The sequence below is a fragment of the Carcharodon carcharias genome (assembly GCF_017639515.1).
Source record: "Carcharodon carcharias isolate sCarCar2 chromosome 37 unlocalized genomic scaffold, sCarCar2.pri SUPER_37_unloc_1, whole genome shotgun sequence".
NCBI classification, from domain to species: domain Eukaryota; kingdom Metazoa; phylum Chordata; class Chondrichthyes; order Lamniformes; family Lamnidae; genus Carcharodon; species Carcharodon carcharias.
The window spans coordinates 2,937,275-2,958,303 of NW_024470758.1; the positions used below are offsets into that span (position 1 = coordinate 2,937,275).

The 21,029-nt window shown below is 48.4% G+C and overlaps 1 protein-coding gene across 1 annotated transcript in view; it reads left to right on the plus strand.

Annotated features, from left to right (window-relative positions):
* The window catches only part of naaladl1 (N-acetylated alpha-linked acidic dipeptidase like 1), a 57,199-nt gene that overhangs the window by 9,386 nt on the left and 26,784 nt on the right, over nt 1-21,029 (plus strand). The window contains exons 4-11 of the mRNA XM_041181836.1: nt 475-684; nt 4,077-4,249; nt 5,317-5,438; nt 8,786-8,905; nt 15,024-15,216; nt 15,931-16,024; nt 17,406-17,507; nt 19,951-20,036. Coding sequence (XP_041037770.1) covers nt 475-684; nt 4,077-4,249; nt 5,317-5,438; nt 8,786-8,905; nt 15,024-15,216; nt 15,931-16,024; nt 17,406-17,507; nt 19,951-20,036 — 1,100 coding nt within the window. The remainder of the gene's footprint in view (nt 1-474; nt 685-4,076; nt 4,250-5,316; nt 5,439-8,785; nt 8,906-15,023; nt 15,217-15,930; nt 16,025-17,405; nt 17,508-19,950; nt 20,037-21,029) is intronic.

Sequence of the window (21,029 nt, forward strand, 5' to 3'; positions counted from 1 at the left end):
TTGTTGAGGTTAAGAATAAACAGATGGAGGGTATTGATTGACTAAGTACCTTGAGCACATATAAAGAGGGACTGCTGGGACATGAGGTTATTAGGTAGAAGGCAGGTATGTAATGCTGCACTCTGTAAATAAGCAAACTATCAAGAAAACAATTTGTATCTAGTTTTATACTTCACAATCTGACTTGGGATCCGCTTATCATGAGGCAGCGCTATCATGAAATCCATCAAGATAGGTTCAAGATGTTCAAAGTCTGAAGCAGCTTGCTGCACATCAAAGGTTTATGATCCTTATGCCTGAACCATAGCTCAATAAAGATCGCAGATGGATGCTAATATATAACTGCAGATTGTACATTAGCCTGAGCTCTGTCATCATTGGATGAATCCTCCCATTGGTACAAGGTCACCAGATCCACCTACGGCAGAGAGCAGGCTACCGTGAGGATTTCAGCTTCTTGTTGTTTCTCTGCAGTGTGGATCGAGGGCTCAGGATGAAATCCTGGCTGGTGGCTCTGATCAGCGGCATTGCTGCCTTAGTCACAGGCCTCCTGATCGGCCACTTCGCCATCCCAAAGGATGGCATCACGGAGCAGGGACAGGGCTCCACCCAGGACATTGACGAGTCGCTCATCCAGCGCTTCATGGGTGAGGTCGACAACAAGCGGATCGAGGACAACTTGAGGTACACTTGTGTAGGGGTGGGGGGGGTGGCGGGCGGCATATGTAACCAGAGATATGTTCAATTCTGGTCACCATACCTTAGGGAGGATGTCAAGGGGTTGGGAGAGATTTATTAGAAAGGCACCAGAGATGAAGGAACTTCAATTATGTAGAGAGGCTGGAAAAGCTGGGATCGTTCTCTTCAGAACAGAGAACATTAAGGGGGAGATTTAATTGAGGTGTTAAAAATCATGAGGCATTTGGTAGAATAAATAAGGAGATACTGTTTCCAGTGATAGGAGGGTCAGTAACCAGAGGGACACAGATTGAAGAGAATTGACAAACTTTCCAGTGCGGTGGGGGGGATGGGGGGTGATAGAGGAGGTAGTATTGTTTTACACAGCGAGTTGTTGTGATCTGGAAAGTCCCATGACGCTATTAATGTATGTGACATTTTGTAAAATATTTTTCTTTTGAAATAGAGGTTTAGTCTGTGGGTGTGTCTTAATTGGATTAAAGCCAGCTAGTCTGGGTGCTTTGAGATGTAAACAGGGAGGTACAGAGTATTTGCATTTTTTGAATAGAAGTGGGGTCAAAACTTGATGCCTATCTAGCAGCTACCCAGCAATATGATTATATTACTAATAAAATTTGATACAATGAATGGGGTTTCATTGTTAAAAGGTAAAGTTCAAAGAGGCTGGTGTGACAATGAGAATTTGAATTCAATCAGTGGTGGTAGGTATAACTTCAGTAGTTTTCGGGTGCGCAGAGGAGAGGCTATGTGAGGTCAAAAAGCAGCTGTAAGCCTCCAACTGGCTGCACAGTGAAAAGAACTTCATTTTGACTGCGTAAGGTGAAAATGCTTTGTCTGGCGTTTGGTTAAGTCTATGGGTTGCTGTTGCTTTAATGGAGATTAGTTTGGGGATTTGTTAAAAGTTATGTAAGTAGTGATTTGTAGCCATGTGTATATACATTTTAACTTGTGTAAATTAATCAATGTTTCACATAGTTTAATGTAAAACCTCAAGAACTGATAGTCTGATTCCCGAATTTAGAGCTGCATCTCAAACATAACACTTAAAAATTATAGGTTATGACAGTTGTTTAAAGTTTCCCTCTGGGAATTTTAAATAACTCCACTTTACCAACTGCATCGATCATAACAAAAGCACTGCCAGAAAGGGTGGCGGAAACAGATCCAATAGGAACTTTTGAAAGGGAACCAGTGAAGTGCCTCAAAAAGAAAAATCTGAGGGACAGTGGGGATAAAGCAAGGGAGTGGGACTCTCAAACTGGCAGTCAGCGTTCGAGGCTGCTGGGAGTGATGACACCTCGAAGGAGTGCAGTTCAGACTGTGGCACCTGCGAGCAAGAGACTGAACGGGTGGGAACGCAGAGAGTAAAAATGTAGTCGCTTGGCGGAGATTCCATAGTTAGGGGCTCCTGTAGCCATCATCATGGGTCCCACATGGTGTGTTTTGCCTCTGGTGCGAGTGTAAAGAACATCACGGAGAGGGTGCAGAATATTCTACAGAGGGGAAGGAGTGAGCCAGAAGCTGCAGTTCACGTCTGTACTAACGGTATGGAGAGAGCAGGTATAGATGTCCTAAGGCCAGATTTTCAGAAGTTAGGGAGGAAGATACAATGTAGAGCTTCGCAGGTAGTAATGTTCGGATTTCTCCTAGCGCCACTCACTAGCAAGAGGAGAAATGCAAAGTTAGAGAGGATCAATGTGTGGCTTGAGGCATGGTGCAGGTGGGGTGGGGGGGGGGGGGCTTCAGATTCTTAGGGCATTAGGATCAGTTCTGGGGCAGAAGGGATGGGTTACACCTCAACAGGACTTGGACCAATGTCCTCGCAGGAAGGTTCACTAGTGTGGTTAAGGAGGGTTTAAACCAAATTGAACGGGGGGTTGGGGGGTGGGGGGGTAGCACCAGCATATAGAAGCAGAAAAGAGGAATAAAGTGAGTGTGTTGGATAGTACAAGAGAAGGAAGTAGCACTATATTGGATAGGAACAAACCAAGGAGAATTACAAGGAATGCAGGGATAGGTTATACATAAATGCACAAAGTATGGTGATTAAAGTTGGAGGGCTAGAAGCACAAATAGACTTAGAGGCACAAATGCTTAGAGGCACAGGGCAAGGCTAGAATACTCAACAATTACTTTGTATTGGTGTTTACTAAGAGGAAAATGGCAAAGTATCTGTAGAAACAAAGATGATAGAGGTAATGGATGGGGTGAAAGTTGATCGGAAGGTCGCACTCGGAAGGCTGGATAAGCTTATAGTGGATAAGTCACCTGACCCATGTGGCTTGCACCCAGGTTGCTCAGGAAGTGGGTGTGAAGATAGTGGAACAGTTTGTCATAATCTGCCAATCCTCCCTAGATTCAGGGAGAGATGCCAGAGGGTCAGACAATGGCAAATGTGACATTTTGTCCAAGAAAGGATGTAAGGACAGTCCTCGTAACTGCCGGCTGATCAGTTTAACATCAGTGGTGGATCAGGTTTTAGAAACAATAATCAGAGAAAAACTTAACAGGCACTTGGAGAGGTTTGATTTAATTAAAGATAGCCGACATGGATTTGTAAAAGACAGATTGTGGTTAACTAATTGAAGTATTTTGATGAAGAAACAGATGGTTGATGAAGGGAAAGTGGTGGATGTTGTCTATATGGATGTCACAGAGCTATTAATATATATATTATTGGAATTTTTTTTAAAAATAGAGGTTTAGTCTGTGGGTGCGTCTTAATTGGATTAAAGCCAGCTAATCTGGATGCTTTGATGTGTACTAGTTTTGAGACGTAAGAGAGGTAGAGTACATTTGCATTTTTTTGAATAGAGCATTCAAGAAGTGGGGTGAAATCTAGCACCTAGCTAGCAGAGACCAAGCAATATGTTTATATTGCTAATAAAATCAGTACTATGAAAGCATCAAAAGGGGAATTGGATAAATACTTGAAGGGGAACAATTTATACAGCTATACAGGGAAAGATCAAAGAGTATGTTGAATTGGAGAGCTCTTTTGAAGAGCTGACACAGGCATGATGGGCTGAGTGGCCTCCATCCATGCTGTACAATTCTATGAGTTAAAGACAACGAACCTATCAAAGAATAAATGGTGTCTGAAAAAAAACAATAAAAAGGGCAATTAGCCGCAAATTGCCCAGACAATGGGCCTATTTATGGGATTTGGATTTAGTGACTTTAGGAACAGGCCATGTTATGCACAGCTTCATAGTTAGAAGAATGTTGCATTTTGCATTACAGGCGATCATTCTCATATCCGAATAAAGCTGTGAATGCACTGACTTGAATGAGCAATGCCACGGGATATCCACTGATCTACTGAATGTAATCATGTTCTCTGCAGTCTTATGTGCTATTGAAATTTACTCTCCTAGGGAGCTCTCTAAAAAGCCTCATATGGCCACAACCAAAGGAGACATTGATCTGGTCAACCTGATGTTAGACAGATGGCAGAACAAAGAGACGGGTTTGGACGAAGCTAAGAAGGTGACATATGATGTGCTGCTGGACTTTCCAGACAAGAACAATCCTAACCGAGTCACTGTAGGTAAGAACACATTATCACCACCCACTCCAGCATCCCTATCAAACACTCCCAGCACAGACAGAAGACAAAATAAAGCTTCCCCTACACCAGCTGGTCACATACTCCCAGCTAGTTACATACGGAGCAAATCTCCCTCTTCAATGTCCCCATCAAACATTCCCAGGACAGGTACAGCACAGGGATAGATACAGTGTAAAGCTCCCTCCACACTGTCCCCATCAAACATTCCCAGGACAGGTACAACACGCGGTTAGATACAGAGTAAACTTCCCTCTACACTGTCCCATCAAACACTCCCAGGACAGGTACAGTACGGGGTTAGATACAGAGTAAAGCTCCCTCTGCACTGTCCCCATCAAACACTCCCAGGACAGGTACAGCACAGGGTTAGATACAGAGTAAAGCTCCCTCTACACAGTCCCCGTCAAACACTCCCAGGACAGGTACAGCACAGGGTTACATACAGAGTAAAGCTCCCTCTACACTGTCCCCATCAAACACTCCCAGGACAGGTACAGCACGGGGTTAGATACAGTGTAAAGCTCCCTCTACACCGTCCCCATCAACACTCCCAGGACAGGTACAATACGGGGTTAGATACAGCGTAAAACTCTCTCTACACTGTCCTCATCAAACACTCCCAGGGCAGGTACAGCACGGGGTTACATACAGGGTAAAGCTCCCTCTACACTGTCCCCATCAAACACTCCCAGGACAGGTACAGCACGGGGTGCTGTATATATTTCCAAGTCAGGATGGTGAGTGGCTTGGAGGGGAACTTCCAGGTGGTGGTGTTCCCATGCGCCAGCTGCCCTTGTCCTTCTAGGTGGTAGATGTCGCGGGTTTGGAAGGTGCTGTCAAAGGAGCCTTGGCGAGTTGCTGCAGTGCACCTTGTAGAGGGTAGACACTGCTGCCCTTGTGCATGTGCGGGTGAAGGGAGCGAATGTTTAAGGTAGTGGGTGGGGTGCTGATCAAGTGGCTTTGGGAAGTACTCCATTGGCTGTGACGTACTTTAGGATGACCTGAGGAAAGGCATTGGAGACATGTCAGCCTTTTTGCCCCTACAGTTGCACCAAATGGCACTGTACTTTTCAAGTCACGAATTAAGGAGGTGAATTACACCAAAGATCAACTCGACCCGGATGTGGTCCAGCCCTTTGCCGCCTTCACACCTGCTGGAGAGTGCAAGGTATGTCAATCAGAAATGAGTTTAATATTACTGAAAAGAGAGACATGTTGTTGAAATTTTTCATCCGACACTCATCAGGATAAGTGCAGGTATTATGGCTGATAAAGTTGGTAAAGTGGAGTTATTTAAAAATCCCAGAGGGAAACTTTAAACAACTGTCATAAGCTATAATTTTTAAGTGTTATGTTTGAGATGCGACTCTAAATTCAGGAATCAGACCACCAGTTCTCAAGGTTTTACATTAAATTAAATGAAACATTTTATTAATTTACACATGTTAAGATATATATAAACATGGCTACAAATCACTACCACCATAACTTTTAACAAATCCCCAAACTAATCTCCATTAAGGCAACAGCAACCCATAGACTTAACCACGCACCAGGCAAAGCATTTTCACCTGACGGATTCAAAATGAGGCTCTTTTCACTTTGGTTCCTGTGCAGCCAGTTGAAGGCTTCCAGCTGCCTGTTGATCTCACATTGCCTCTGCTCTGCACACCCGAAAACTGTTAAAGTTATACCTATCACCCCCATTGAATGTTAATTCTCATTGTTTCAACAACCTCTGAACTAAACCTCCCTAACAATGAAACCCCTTTCATAGTACCCAATTTTATTAGTAATATAGACATATGGCTTGGTATCTGCTAGATAGGCACCATTTTTTGCCCCATTTTCTGAATGCTCTATTCAAAAAGTACAAATATGCTCTACCTCTCTGTTTACATATAAAAACTAGTATATATCGAAGCACCCAGACTAGCTAGCTTTAATCCAATTAAGACACACCCACAGACTAAACCTCTATTTTGAAAGAAAAATATTTTCCAAAATATTATATACATTAATAGCTTCATGACAACGAGAATAGCAAATTTCAAACGATTCGGTATTCTTGTGTTCATCTTGATGAGTGCAAGATGAAAAACTTTGACATGTCAATCTTTTCAGCAATGCATTACAATCCAACCTGAGATTTGTGCACTGCAAGATCCCACAAACAGCAATGTGATCCTGAATGTATTTGTTTTTACAATGTCCGTTGAAGTATAAAATTTTGCCTCAGAACGCTGTGCTCTCCTTCCAATAATGGCCATGGAATCTTTTCCATCTGTCAGAGAGGGCCATTGCTATAATGCCTCATCCGATAAGCAATGCTCCCAACAGCGCAGTGCTCCCTCAGTGCTGCTCCATCCGCCATGCAGCACTTCCTAGTACTGACCCTCTGACAGTGCAGCACTCTCTCAGTATTGACCCTCTGACAGTGCAGCACTCCCTCAGTACTGACCCTCTGACAGTGCAGCGCTCCCTCAGTACTGACCCTTTCCCAGTGTAGCACTCCCTCAGTACTGACCCTCCGACAGTGCAGCACTCCCTCAGTACTGACCCTCCGACAGTGCAGCACTCCCTCAGTACTGACCCTCTCCCAGTGTAGCACTCCCTCAGTACTGACCCCATGACAGTGCAGCACTCCCTCAGTACTGACCCTTTGACAGTGCAGCACTCCCTCAATACTGCCCCTGCCCCAGGGCAGCACTGTCTCAGTACTAACCATCTCCCAGTGTAACACTCCCTCAGTACTGATCCTCTAACAGTGCAGCATTCCTTCAGTACTGACCCTCCCCCAGGGCAGCACACCGTCAGTATTGACCCTCCAACAGCACAATATTCCCTCAGTACTGACAGTGCAGCGCTTTTTCAATACTGACCTTCCAATAGTGCAGCACTCCCTCCATAGTGACTCCCTGACAGTGCAGCACTCCCTCAGTACTGACCCCCTGACAGTGCAGCACTCCCTCAGTACTGACCCCCTGATAGTGCAGTGCTTTTTCAGTACTGACCCTCCAACAGTGCACTGGGAATGTTGGCCTGGATTATGAGCCCAAGTATCTGGAGTGGAGCTTGAACCACTCATCATCTGGCTACAAGGTGAGAGAGAGAGAGAGAGAGAGAGAGACCAGTAAGACACTTGTTATCCCCCTCTGCTTGAGGCTGTTGACTCTCACTGGACTACATGTTCCAGTAGTTTTAAGCCCTCTCTGGCCACTTCACCAACTGTTCGTGTGCTATTTCAAACCGTGGGTGTTGGCGGGCTATTTGACTGGAGAGGCTTCACAGCCTATCCCAATTCAGTCCTCAGCCAACAGGCAGGCACATGTATTCTCAGCTGGGGAAGGGAATCACTACAACAGCCATCAGGCGCAGGAGTTCTGGCCAGGATATGGAGCCCTCCTCACTCCAGAATCCGGTCGCAGCCCCCTTAACTGAGGGACTGCGCACTTTGGGAAGGCCTTCTCGGGGAATAGGAGGCGATGTTTCTCCCTCTCCCTCTCCTGTCGCTTGGGGGCAACACCTGAGTTGGAAGGTGGCTACAGTCAAAATGCCACATCTGCTATATGACAGTAGGCCTGGGAGAGCTTGCATTGCCACACAGTGTAGAGCCACACCAGTGAACGCAGGGTGCCCGATTAGCACAACCTTCATATGCCCCTTATACTGTCTCTGACATTATTTGCGTCCAGTATTAAGAAGCTATGGTAGGGTTAAGTTATGATCTGAATGAGTGCAACCTGACTGCATAGGGTCCGAGAGCAAGAACGTTATGTTAAACGTGAATGAAACACTGGTTCAGCCTCAACTGGAGTACTGCGTCCAGTTCTGGGCACCAAACTTTCGGAAGGATATGAAGGCATTCGAGAGGGTGCAGCAAAGATTCGTGAGAATGGTTCCAGGGATGAGGAACCTCAGATAAGGACTGGAGGAGCTGGGACTGTTTTCCTTGGAGAAGAGGAGGTTGAGAGGAGATATGACAGAGGCCTTCAAGACCACGAGGGGTCTGGACAGAGTAGGTCGGGAGAAACCTGAAAGGATTGAGAACCAGAGGACACAGATTTAAGGTAATTGGCCAAAGAAACAATGGAGACATGAGGAGAAACTTGCTCAGCCGGCGAGGGGTTAGGGTCTGGAATGCGCTGCCCGAGAGTGTGGTGGAGGCAGGTTCCATCGCGGCCTTGAAGAGGGACTTGGATTATTATCTGAAAAGGAAGAGCGTGCAGGGTTACGGGGAGAAGGCACATTGCTCATTGGGAGAGCCAGCACAGACATGACAGGCCGAACGGCCTCCTGTGTGGTAACAATGCTGTGATTTTTGTTTTTAATTCATTCACGGGCTGTGGGCTTCGCTGTTGAATGACAGAACAGACTTGAGGGGCCAAATGGCCTGTCCCTTTGCTCCTATTTCTGGAAGAGGAAGGGGATGGTTATTCGGGGCCGTGGTAACACTCTCAGTTACAGCTGTGATATTATAATGTAGTAAACACGTTCTCTCGCCTTCCAACGCAGGGCAGGCTGGTGTACGCCAACTATGGGACAATGGACGACTACCAACATCTAAACAAAACCATTGACCTGAACAACACAATTGCTATTGTCAGATACGGAGGAACTGGCCGTGGGGACAAGGTAGTATACGGATATCTTGTCGCCTCTTGATTTAATTGGGATTGCTTTCCAACGCGACTGAGCATGTGGGGGCGCTGCCCTCGGAGGCCGGAGTGGGGCACTCCAGCCTGAGGCTCTGCCCATAGCCTCCAAGCTCAGCTGGGTTACAATGGGCCTTGGGGGAGGGGGTGGGGGGGAATGGAGGGCAGAGCGGGGTTTGGGGGGTGTTGGATGTAGTGACCATAACAGCACCGCACTGAGTTCCTGATCTCGGCTGTGCTGCCGATGGAAGCAAACCTCACCCCAGGGCAATCCCGCCTGCTTTCTAAGATCTACAACCGATGTGGGAGTGAACTTACATTTCCGTAGGGCCCTCACGACCACAGAGTGTCCCGGAACCCTGGGCAGCGATGAAATGCTTCTGAAATGTAGGATACGCGGCTGTCCATTTACATTCAGCGAGATCCCTCACACAGGAAACTTGTTAATGACCAGACATCGCATTTAGTGATGTTGCGGGATAAATTTTAATTCCAGCCCCCCCCCCCACACCCGGCCCCCCACCCCGGCTGGTCTCCCAATAGTGGCCATCAGATCTTTTACATCCACCTGAGAAGGCTGATGGGACCTCAGTTCAATGTCTCATCCAAAAGACAACACCTCCAACAGTGCTGCACTCCCTCAGTACTGCTCCTCCGACAGTGCGGCACTCCTTTGGTACTGACCCTCTGACAGTACAGCACTCTCTCAGTATTGACTCTCTCATAGTGCACCACTCTGTCAGTATTGATCCTCCAACAGTGCTGCGCTCTCTCATTACTGGCCCACTGACAGTGCAGCGCTTCCTCAGTACTGACCCTCCAACAGTGCAGCACTCCCTCAGTACTGACCCTCCAACAGCACAGCGCTCCTTCAGTACTGACCCTCCAACAGTGCAGCGCTTCTTCAGTACTGACCATCTGACAGTGCAGCACTCCCTCAGCACTGACCTTCCGACAGTGCAGCACTTCCTCAGTACTGACCCTCCAACAGTGCAGCACTCCGTCACTACTGACCCTCCGACAGTGCAGCACTCCACCAGTACTGGCACTGGCAATGTTGGCCTGGATTATGGGTTGAAACCTCTGGAGTGTGGATCAAACCCAGGACCTTCAGACTCAGAGTTGAGAGAGAGAGAGGGATCCCCACTGAGACAGGGCCAACAGGTCAGACAGACTCTGTCCTAGGCTCAGGAAAACACCAATGACCTGGATAAGGAAAGTTGAAAATTAAAACTGAGTTACAAACAAGATTTTAAATTAAATTTAGAATAGAATTAAAGATGGTCTACTTTACTCAGATTGAGAAATGTTTGGTGTTTTATATTTTAGATCTGTCTATGCAGAGTTTCCATGTGTCTAACAGGCTTAATTCACTGTTTTAAAATGTCTGCTCTGACAAGCTTCCAGCTTTTTCAACAGTTTGGTTACTGCCCCCACCTCCCCTTCCCCCCTCCTCCTCCCTTTTCCCCCCCACTTCCACCCACCCACCCCCACCAGCCTTGTACTTGTATAAAACACTGGTTCAGCCTCAGCTGGAGTACTGCATCCAGTTCTGGATGCCATACTTTAGGAAGGATGTGAAAGCATTGGAGAGAGTGCAGAAAGGATTCACAAGAATGGTTCCTGGGATGAGGAACTTCAGTTACGTAGACAGATTGGAGAAGTTGGGACTGCTTTCCTTGGAGAAGAAAAGGCTGAGAGGAGATTTGAAAGAGGTGTTCAAAACCATGAGGGGTCTGGACAGGGCCAATAGGGAGAAACTTCCTGTCGGTGGAAGAAGCGAGAATCAGAGAATACGGGCCTAAGGTATTTGGCAAATGAAACAATGGGGACGTAAGGAAAAACATTTTCACATAGCGAGTGATTAGGATCTGGAATGCGTTGCCTGAGAGTTCAATCAAGGCATTCAAATTTTGATGGGGAGTTAGGGGATTAGAGCGATGGGTTTTGATGGGAGATAGGGGATTAGAGGGATTGATTTTGATGGGAGTTAGGGGATTAGAGGAATGGGTTTTCATGGGAGTCAGGAGATTAGAGGGATGGGTTTTGATGGGAGTTAGGGGATTAGAGGAATGGGTTTCCATGGGAGTCAGGGGATTAGAGGAATGGGTTTCCATGGGAGTCAGGGGATTAGAGGGATGGGTTTTGATGGGAGTTAGGGGATTAGAGCGATGGGTTTTGATGGGAGTTAGGGGATTAGAGGGATGGGTTTTGATGGGAGTTAGGGGATTAGAGGGATGGGTTTTGATGGGAGTTAGGGGATTAGAGGGATGGGTTTTGATGGGAGTTAGGGTATTAGAGCGATGGGTTTTGATGGGAGTTAGGGGATTAGAGCGATGGGTTTTGATGGGAGTTAGGGGATTAGAGGGATGGGTTTTGATGGGGAGTTAGGGGATTAGAGAGATGGGTTTTGATGGGAGTTAGGGGATTAGAGGGATGGGTTTTGATGGGAGTTAGGGTATTAGAGCGATGGGTTTTGATGGGAGTTAGGGGATTAGAGGGATGGGTTTTGATGGGGAGTTAGGGGATTAGAGGGATGGGTTTTGATGGGAGTTAGGGGATTAGAGGGATGAGTTTTGATGGGAGTTAGGGTATTAGAGCGATGGGTTTTGATGGGAGTTAGGGGATTAGAGCGATGGGTTTTGATGGGAGTTAGGGGATTAGAGCAATGGGTTTTGATGGGGAGTTAGGGTATTAGAGGGATGGGTTTTGATGGGGAGTTAGGGGATTAGAGGGATGGGTTTTGATGGGAGTTAGGGTATTAGAGCGATGGGTTTTGATGGGAGTTAGGGGATTAGAGCGATGGGTTTTGATGGGGAGTTAGGGTATTAGAGGGATGGGTTTTGATGGGAGTTAGGGGATTAGAGCGATGGGTTTTGATGGGAGTTAGGGGATTAGAGCGATGGGTTTTGATGGGAGTTAGGGGATTAGAGCAATGGGTTTTGATGGGGAGTTAGGGTATTAGAGGGATGGGTTTTGATGGGGAGTTAGGGGATTAGAGGGATGGGTTTTGATGGGAGTTAGGGTATTAGAGCGATGGGTTTTGATGGGAGTTAGGGGATTAGAGCGATGGGTTTTGATGGGAGTTAGGGGATTAGAGGGATGGGTTTTGATGGGGAGTTAGGGGATTAGAGGGATGGGTTTTGATGGGAGTTAGGGGATTAGAGGGATGGGTTTTGATGGGATTAGGGTATTAGAGCGATGGGTTTTGATGGGAGTTAGGGGATTAGAGCGATGGGTTTTGATGGGGAGTTAGGGTATTAGAGGGATGGGTTTTGATGGGAGTTAGGGGATTAGAGGGATGGGTTTTGATGGGAGTTAGGGTATTAGAGGGATGGGTTTTGATGGGAGTTAGGGGATTAGAGGAATGGGTTTTGATGGGAGTTAGGGGATTAGAGCGATGGGTTTCCATGGGAGTTAGGGGATTAGAGGGATGGGTTTTGATGGGGAGTTAGGGGATTAGAGCGACGGGTTTTGATGGGAGTTAGGGGATTAGAGCGATGGGTTTCCATGGGAGTTAGGGGATTAGAGGGATGGGTTTTGATGGGAGTTAGGGGATTAGAGCGATGGGTTTTGATGGGAGTTAGGGGATTAGAGGGATGGGTTTTGATGGGAGTTAGGGGATTAGAGGGATGGGTTTTGATGGGAGTTAGGGTATTAGAGCGATGGGTTTTGATGGGAGTTAGGGGATTAGAGGGATGGGTTTTGATGGGGAGTTAGGGGATTAGAGAGATGGGTTTTGATGGGAGTTAGGGGATTAGAGGGATGGGTTTTGATGGGAGTTAGGGTATTAGAGCGATGGGTTTTGATGGGAGTTAGGGGATTAGAGGGATGGGTTTTGATGGGGAGTTAGGGGATTAGAGGGATGGGTTTTGATGGGAGTTAGGGGATTAGAGGGATGAGTTTTGATGGGAGTTAGGGTATTAGAGCGATGGGTTTTGATGGGAGTTAGGGTATTAGAGCGATGGGTTTTGATGGGAGTTAGGGGATTAGAGGGATGGGTTTTGATGGGGAGTTAGGGGATTAGAGGGATGGGTTTTGATGGGAGTTAGGGGATTAGAGGGATGGGTTTTGATGGGAGTTAGGGTATTAGAGCGATGGGTTTTGATGGGAGTTAGGGGATTAGAGCGATGGGTTTTGATGGGGAGTTAGGGTATTAGAGGGATGGGTTTTGATGGGAGTTAGGGGATTAGAGCGATGGGTTTTGATGGGAGTTAGGGGATTAGAGCGATGGGTTTTGATGGGAGTTAGGGGATTAGAGCAATGGGTTTTGATGGGGAGTTAGGGTATTAGAGGGATGGGTTTTGATGGGGAGTTAGGGGATTAGAGGGATGGGTTTTGATGGGAGTTAGGGTATTAGAGCGATGGGTTTTGATGGGAGTTAGGGGATTAGAGCGATGGGTTTTGATGGGAGTTAGGGGATTAGAGGGATGGGTTTTGATGGGGAGTTAGGGGATTAGAGGGATGGGTTTTGATGGGAGTTAGGGGATTAGAGGGATGGGTTTTGATGGGAGTTAGGGTATTAGAGCGATGGGTTTTGATGGGAGTTAGGGGATTAGAGCGATGGGTTTTGATGGGGAGTTAGGGTATTAGAGGGATGGGTTTTGATGGGAGTTAGGGGATTAGAGGGATGGGTTTTGATGGGAGTTAGGGTATTAGAGGGATGGGTTTTGATGGGAGTTAGGGGATTAGAGGAATGGGTTTTGATGGGAGTTAGGGGATTAGAGCGATGGGTTTCCATGGGAGTTAGGGGATTAGAGGGATGGGTTTTGATGGGGAGTTAGGGGATTAGAGCGATGGGTTTTGATGGGAGTTAGGGGATTAGAGCGATGGGTTTCCATGGGAGTTAGGGGATTAGAGGGATGGGTTTTGATGGGAGTTAGGGTATTAGAGTGATGGGTTTTGATGGGAGTTAGGGGATTAGAGGGATGGGTTTTGATGGGAGTTAGGGGATTAGAGGGATGGGTTTTGATGGGAGTTAGGGTATTAGAGCGATGGGTTTTGATGGGGAGTTAGGGGATGAGAGGGATGGGTTTTGATGGGGAGTTAGGGGATTAGAGCGATGGGTTTTGATGGGAGTTAGGGGATTAGAGGGATGGGTTTTGATGGGAGTTAGGGGATTAGAGGGATGGGTTTTGATGGGGAGTTAGGGGATTAGAGCGATGGGTTTTGATGGGAGTGTTAGTAGACTAGAGGCATTGGGGTTTGATAATCAAATGGCCATTTCTCCTCCTCCTGTTTTGTATTTGGCCCTTGCTAACTCTTGCCCAGACAGCTGAGCTGAAATTGAATGCTTTGAATGGCACACTAGAACGCACACGATTGCCATCACCCCTCCACCGTCAGCAGGAACGGACCTGGTTGTGCCCTCATCGTGTTTCCTGCCCCTTCCTGAAGCAGGCAGTCCTCAGCCCACTCCCCAGGCAGTGAACATTGACCTCTCTTTCCTGATCTATAGCTGGGTGACTCAGTGGCCGTGACTGGGAACGCCAGCGTGTTGAGGCTACTCAAAAGGAAAGGAGGGCTGCGACTTTGGGGCGAGGAGACAGTTTTAACCCCCAGAAACAGGCCGCCTGGGACCGGGGCGAGATGTGACAATTTATTTTTAAACAAAAGCGGGACAGTGGGGAGCAAGCAACCGATCAGCTCCCAGGAGGCAGAAGGGCCTTTTAAATTTGATAATAAAGCTGCACAGCGTTGGATTTACCCTGTCTTCCAGCTTTTAGCCCTGGGCCTGCCCGGTTTCCCGGGGCCTAAAGGGAGCTAAAGGGAGGCAAGACCTCCAGCATTGAAAATATAAGTTCCTTTCCAGTACTCGTTGTGGGACAGGAGGAGCAGGAACGCCTCCCTCTGAGCCCCTAACCAACCCCCTCAAGATCAGCCACCATCCTGTCTAGATCTGGAACCTCCCCCCCCCCCCCCCACCTAAAGCTACCACTAACAGAAAGCAAAGCGGGATGGGAAGTTGGAACCTGCTCCCTCCTATTGCGACAAGAAATCACCACCCCCCCCCCCCCCCCCCCCCCCCCGATGATTTTGACATTAAAATGTTTTGAATGAAGTGCGTTTATGAATGATGCATTTGATTTGATCGGCAGGGTATAAACGGGGCAAGATTCGGGGTGTCTGGCGTCATTGTCTACACCGATCCGGCTGATATCAATGATGGAAAATTGAGCGACAAGAATGAGACCTACCCTCACTCCTGGTACCTGCCCCCCTCTGGGGTCGAGCGTGGCTCCTACAAGAGCAATTTTGGGGACCAGCTGACACCTTATTACCCTGCCAAAGGTACGGACGGACCCTACTGCTCCCAGTCTCCCTCCTCCTGCCTGGCCACAGCTCAGGGCTTTGCCTCAGAGGCTAATCTCAGGGCCTCTGCTCAGGGCCAAGACCCAGGGCCTCAACTCAGGGCCCAGGCCCAGGGCCACAACTCCAGGCTCAATCCCAGGACCCCTACTCGGGGCCTAGATCCAGGGCCACAGCTCAGGGCCTAGTCCCTGATTCAAGGCCTTGCCCCAGAGGCTAATCTCAGGATCTCATCCAGTGGCTAATCTCAGGGCCTCTCCTCAGGGCCTGGTCTCACCTCTTCCCAGGGGCCTCTCCTCAGGGCCTGGTCTCACCTCTTCCCAGGGCCTCTTCTCAGGGCCTGGTCTCACCTCTTCCCAGGGGCCTCTCCTCAGGGCCTGGTCTCACCTCTTCCCAGGGCCTCTCCTCAGGGCCTGGTCTCACCTCTTCCCAGGGCCTCTTCTCAGGGCATCTTCTCAGAGCTTGGTCCCAGGGGCCTCTCCTAAGGGCCTGGTCTCACCTCTTCTCAGGGCCTCTCCTCAGGGCCTGCTCAGTGTTTAGCACCAGTAGCCTCGTCTCAGTGTGTAGCCGTTAACACAACTGGTTACGGCCCAGTTTAATAGAGTCCTTCTCTGAGGGCTAAACTAAGCTCAGGAGTTCACCCATAAACCAGTCTCAACGCTGTACTCACTTGTTATTCTGTTCAATCGCTTACAGGTTATACCTTTAGGCAGGCTGTATCCAACATCACCGGTTTATCACCCATTCCAGCGCAGCCTATTGGGTTTGAAGACGCCCATCAACTCATATGGTAAGTATCCATCTCAGGTGGCTCGCAATTTCTCAGCCAGAACTGAAGGCAACACGCTGATTGGAAAGCACTGAAGTATCTAAAGTTGACAGAGAGCTGAGGCGATTAGCTACACTGTGGGCCTACCTCAGCCTCTGCACACTGAGACCATCCGCTTGACCTTCACTAGATTGTTCGACCATTCCTGGCTACCGAGCAACACTGGGAATCGAACTTCCCCATGCCCCACCACTGCTCAGACTGGTTCTGTAAGAACTGAGCAGTAAGAGAGAGACAGAGACAGTCAGGGGAGGTTAGAGAGGGGGATTGGGCGAAGGTTAGAGAGAGGGGATTGGGGGGGAGGTTAGAAAGGTGGGATGGGGAAAGGTTAGAGAGAGGAGGATTAGAGAGAGGCTAGAGAGTGGGGGGTTGAGGGCAAGGTTAGAGAGAGGGGGATTGGAGATAAGGTTAGAGAGAGGGGATTGGAGGAGAGGTTAGCGACAGGGGTTTGGGGGGGAGGTTAGAAAGGAAGATTGAGGGGAAGGTTAGAGAGGGGGATTGGGGGGACGGTTAGAGAGGGGAATTGGGCCGAAGGTTAGAGGGGTTTGGGGGGATGATGGGGAAGGTTAGAGAGGGGGGATTGGAGGAAGGAAAGTTAGAGAGGGGGGTTTGGGGGGAAGGTTGGAGAGGGAGGATTGGGGGGGGAAATTAGAGAGGGGAGGGTGAGGCAAAGGTTAGGAGGGATTGGGGGGACAGTTAGAGAGGGGAAATTGGCGGTACAATTAGAGAGGGGGTATTGGGGTGAAGGTTAGGAGGGGTTGGGGGAAGGTTAGAAAGGAGCATTGCGGGGTGGAAGGTTAGAGAGGGGGGACAAGAGGTGAATGTTAGATGGGGACAAGTGAGGAAGATTAGAGTGGGGGACAAGTGAGGAAGGTTAGAGAGGGGGTCGAGGGAGGAAGGTTAGAGAGGGGGGACGAGGGAGTAAGGTTAGAGAAGGGGACAAGGGAGCAAGTTTAGAGATGGAGACAAGAGAGGAAGGTTAGAGAGGGGGACAAGGCAGGAAGGTTAGAGAAGGTAGACAAGAGAGGAAGGTTCGAGAAGGGGTGACAAGTGAGGAAAGTTGGAGGGAAGACAAGTGAGCAAGGTTAGAGAGGGGGAACAAGAGGGGAAGGTTAGAGAGTGGGGGACCCATGAGGAAGATTACGGGGTAAGGTTCTTCAGCCATAGTGATGTCTTGTCCTCTGTGACTACTAACCCCTTGACTCTGGTTTCATTTTAAAGGGAAGGTGATTGGTTGACTCTGGATGGCATCATTGAGACAATTGGCCAACCCCTGACAGCACAGCTCAGTTGGCCAATCCAAAGCTATACCTCACGCTGAATGCTTTTCCATCTCTTTCAGTGGTTTGACTGGAGATGAAGCTCCTGAAGCCTGGCAGGGAGGCCTTGGCTGCACATACCGCCTGGGACCTGGATTTCACAATGAGAGCTCCTTTGCAGACAGGTTAGCTTGTCTCCCGTTGACACAGAGATCGACGGGTTTGCTAATGTTTGGGTGAATGCTGAAGGCTCAGTGAGGCAGCGTTGGCCTGATCTAATCTCAGGTTCACCATAAGCATGGCATAACTGACCGTCTCTAGTCCATCTAGTACCTGTGACCCTTAACCATCAAATGGAGACTTCAAATCTCAACCCCAATTGACTGAAGGATAAATATTGCCTTCAGTTTATGAGAGAAGTCCGCTAGTCTTCTGAGTAGCAGTGAGATTTTCTACATCCTCCTGAGAGGGGCAGATAGGGCCTTGGATTAACACCTCCTCTGAAAGATATCTCTGACAATACAGGACCCCCTCAGTAATGGCATGTGGAGCTTTGGCCTGAATTGTGGGCTCAAGTCTCTTGAGTGGACCTGGACGAGGATTGGTGCGAGAGAGAGACCCTGACTGAGCCAAGTTGACCCTTAAGGCGTCCATGACTTACAGCTGCTTCTCTGGTAAAGAGTTGAGGAGCACTCTGGTATGATACAGAGCAAATGGTCAAAGATCTGACCATTGATTGAAGAAACTCTTGTGTTAATTGTTGCGCAGATGACACAAACGTCGGAAGTATTGTGAACTGTGAGGAAGATAGAGTCAGACTTCAGGAGGACATAAACAGGCTGGTGGAATGGGCAGACAAGTGACAGGTGAAATTTAATGCAGAGAAGTGATTCATTTTGTTGGAGAGACAATATAAAATAAAGGGTTGAATTCTAAATGGGGTTCAGGAGCAGAGGGACCTGTGTGCATATGTGCATAAGTCATTGAAGACAGCTTGAGAAAGCAGATAATAAAGCAATCAGTGTCTTGGGGTTTATAAATAGGGGCATAGAGCACCAACCCAAGAAGGTTATGTTAAACCTTATTGTTACGGGCAGGAGGGGGTTAAATTTAAACAGCACATATTTGTCCTCTCACCACCCACCCATAAGCAGAAAGGTGTTTTTTGATTTGCTTCCCTCTTTATAAGAGGTGACGTATTTCCCAACCGCTAGGTTTGAGTGTGATCCAATCTTCTATGATAATAACCCCATAGCAAACTCCAGATAGGATGAACTCAAAGGGTTAGTTTATTTGCACACACTCAAAACGCAAAAAGAGGGAACGCAATATCCCACTCGCCTTCAGATAGCAAAGAGAGGGATAGAGAAAAGAAAGATTTACAGTACAGAGACCACAGAGAAAATAAATATTGTTTCATGTGGGTTCCAGAGTCCAGAATCAAAGTCCAATGAGGTGTTCCTTCATGGAGGTCGGCAGGCTTAAAACTGATGCTGTATAATTCACTTTTCCAATGGTGTTGACTTTACAAGATGAGATAGGCACAGATAGATGAATCAGTCTTGTAAGAAATGGTATAGAGTTTCCAACAGAAGCATTGTAAGTGGGGCAAGGTGTCCAATCTGGACCAGAGCTCCTTCGGTGTGGCCTGCTAGTCAGGTGTTAAACAGCAGACTGAGCTATTCAGCCCAGCAAGGCAATATTACTTGTTCAACAAGCCAGAGGTCTAGGTCATCCATAAAAAAATGCACTGCCTGAGAGTGTGGTGGAAGCAGGTTCAATTGTAGCTTTCAAAACAGGGATTGGATAATTATCTATGTTTTTATTCTTTCACTGGATGTGGGCTTCACTGGCTGGGCCAGCATTTATTAACCATCCCTAATTGCCCTTGAGAAGGTGATGGTGGTGAACTGTGAGCTGCCTTCTTGAACCGCTGCAGTCCACGTGGTGTAGGTATATCCAAATTGCTGTTAGGGAGGGTGTTCCAGGATTTTGGCCCTGCCACAGTGAAGGAACGGCCGATATATTTCCAAGTCAGGATTGTGAGTGGCTTGGAGGAGAACTTCCAAATGGTGGGGTTTCCATGTATCTGCTGCCCTTGTCCTTCCAGAAGGTTGTGGTCGTGGGTTTGGAAGGTGCTGTCGAAGGAGCCTTGGTGAGTTGCTGCAGTGCATCTTGTAGATGGTACACACACTGTTGCTACTGTGCGTCGGTGGCAGAAGGAGTGAATGTAGATGAGGTGACAATCAAGTGGGCTGTTTTGTCCTGGACATGATCAAGCTCCTTAAGTGTTGTGGGAGCTGCACATATCCAGGCAAGTGGGGAATATTCCATCACACTCCTGACTTGTGCCTTGTAGATGGTGGACAGGCTTTGGGGAGTCAGGATGTGAGTTACTCTCTGCAGAATTCCCAGCCTCTGACCTGCTCTTGTAGCCACAGTGTTTATAAGGCTGGTCCAGTTCAGTTTCTGAAGAGAAAAATTTTGCAGGGCTTCAGGGAAATGGGCAAGGGCGAGGAGACTAGGAGAGTTACTCCAGCAGAGAGCCGGAATGGAAATGATGGACCGAATAGCCTCCTTCTGCATTGTACCCATTCTGTGAAATGAACCGCGTGTTGCTTTTAACAGTGACGTGACAGTCAGCGTGCACAACAAAATGGAGATTAAACCATCGGACAACGTGATCGGGATTATCCGTGGGAGCGTGGAACCAGGTGGGTGTGTGTGTATGTGTGTCGGTCCCGGAGAGCATGGGCAGCTAGCTGGGCTGAGAGGGGCATTGTCCCAGGGAAGGGGCATTAGGAAGGTGGAGGGGTTTAAGGAAGAGAAATGCATGGGCAAGGCTGCTGGGGACAGTGGAAGGGAAGGTTGAAGTGCAAAGTGAATCACGACCGGGAGAGATAAAAATCGGCGTGTTCAACCATTTAGAACACAATGGGCGGAATTTAATCTTAACACCCAACAGTTGGAGAACCAGCAGGAGCCCCGCCTCATCGATGTTGGGAAAGGTCTAATGGAATTAAGTGTCCATCTGGCACTTAACTGGCCAGCACTGGGCCTTCTCCAAGATTTAGGACCCTGAGAGGGGGGCGGTAGGGGGGGGCGGAAATCCTGTCCGCCGAGAGCTGCTGGCCAATCAGAGGCAGGCAGCTCTCCCTTGCCAGCAGCGCCACCGGAGGCAGTGGCTGCTGCCAGTACTGCACCTGGGGAGAGGGCCGAGGGTCACCGAGGGACCCAGGCACAAATTAGTGAGGGCGGGATGAGTGCCATGGGGAGGTGGGTTTGCCAGCTGGTGTGGTGAGGTGGGAGTGGGTGGTGGTGGAGGGTTTCGAAGAACAGATGTGGCCTGGTTCACGTCAAGACACCCCCCCAACATTCCCAGCCCAGTTATTTTCCGATGTCAAGACCTTTGATCAGGAACTGAGTGCCTTTGAACAAGGTATACCTCCCCTGAGGAACCGTGGTTTGATTGGGTGTCCCTGCAAGGCGAGTCTGCTGCTTACCATTGTTTGATACCAGGGGCAGTGGGTGAGGGCCTTAAGTGGGCAGCACTCCCGCAGTACTGACCCTCCGACACTGCTGTACTCCCTTGGTACTGACCCTCTGACAGTGCAGCACTCCTTCAGTACGGACCTTCTGACAGTGCAATACTCCCTCAGTGCTGACCCTCTGACAGTGCAGCACTCCTGCAGTACTGACCCTCCGAC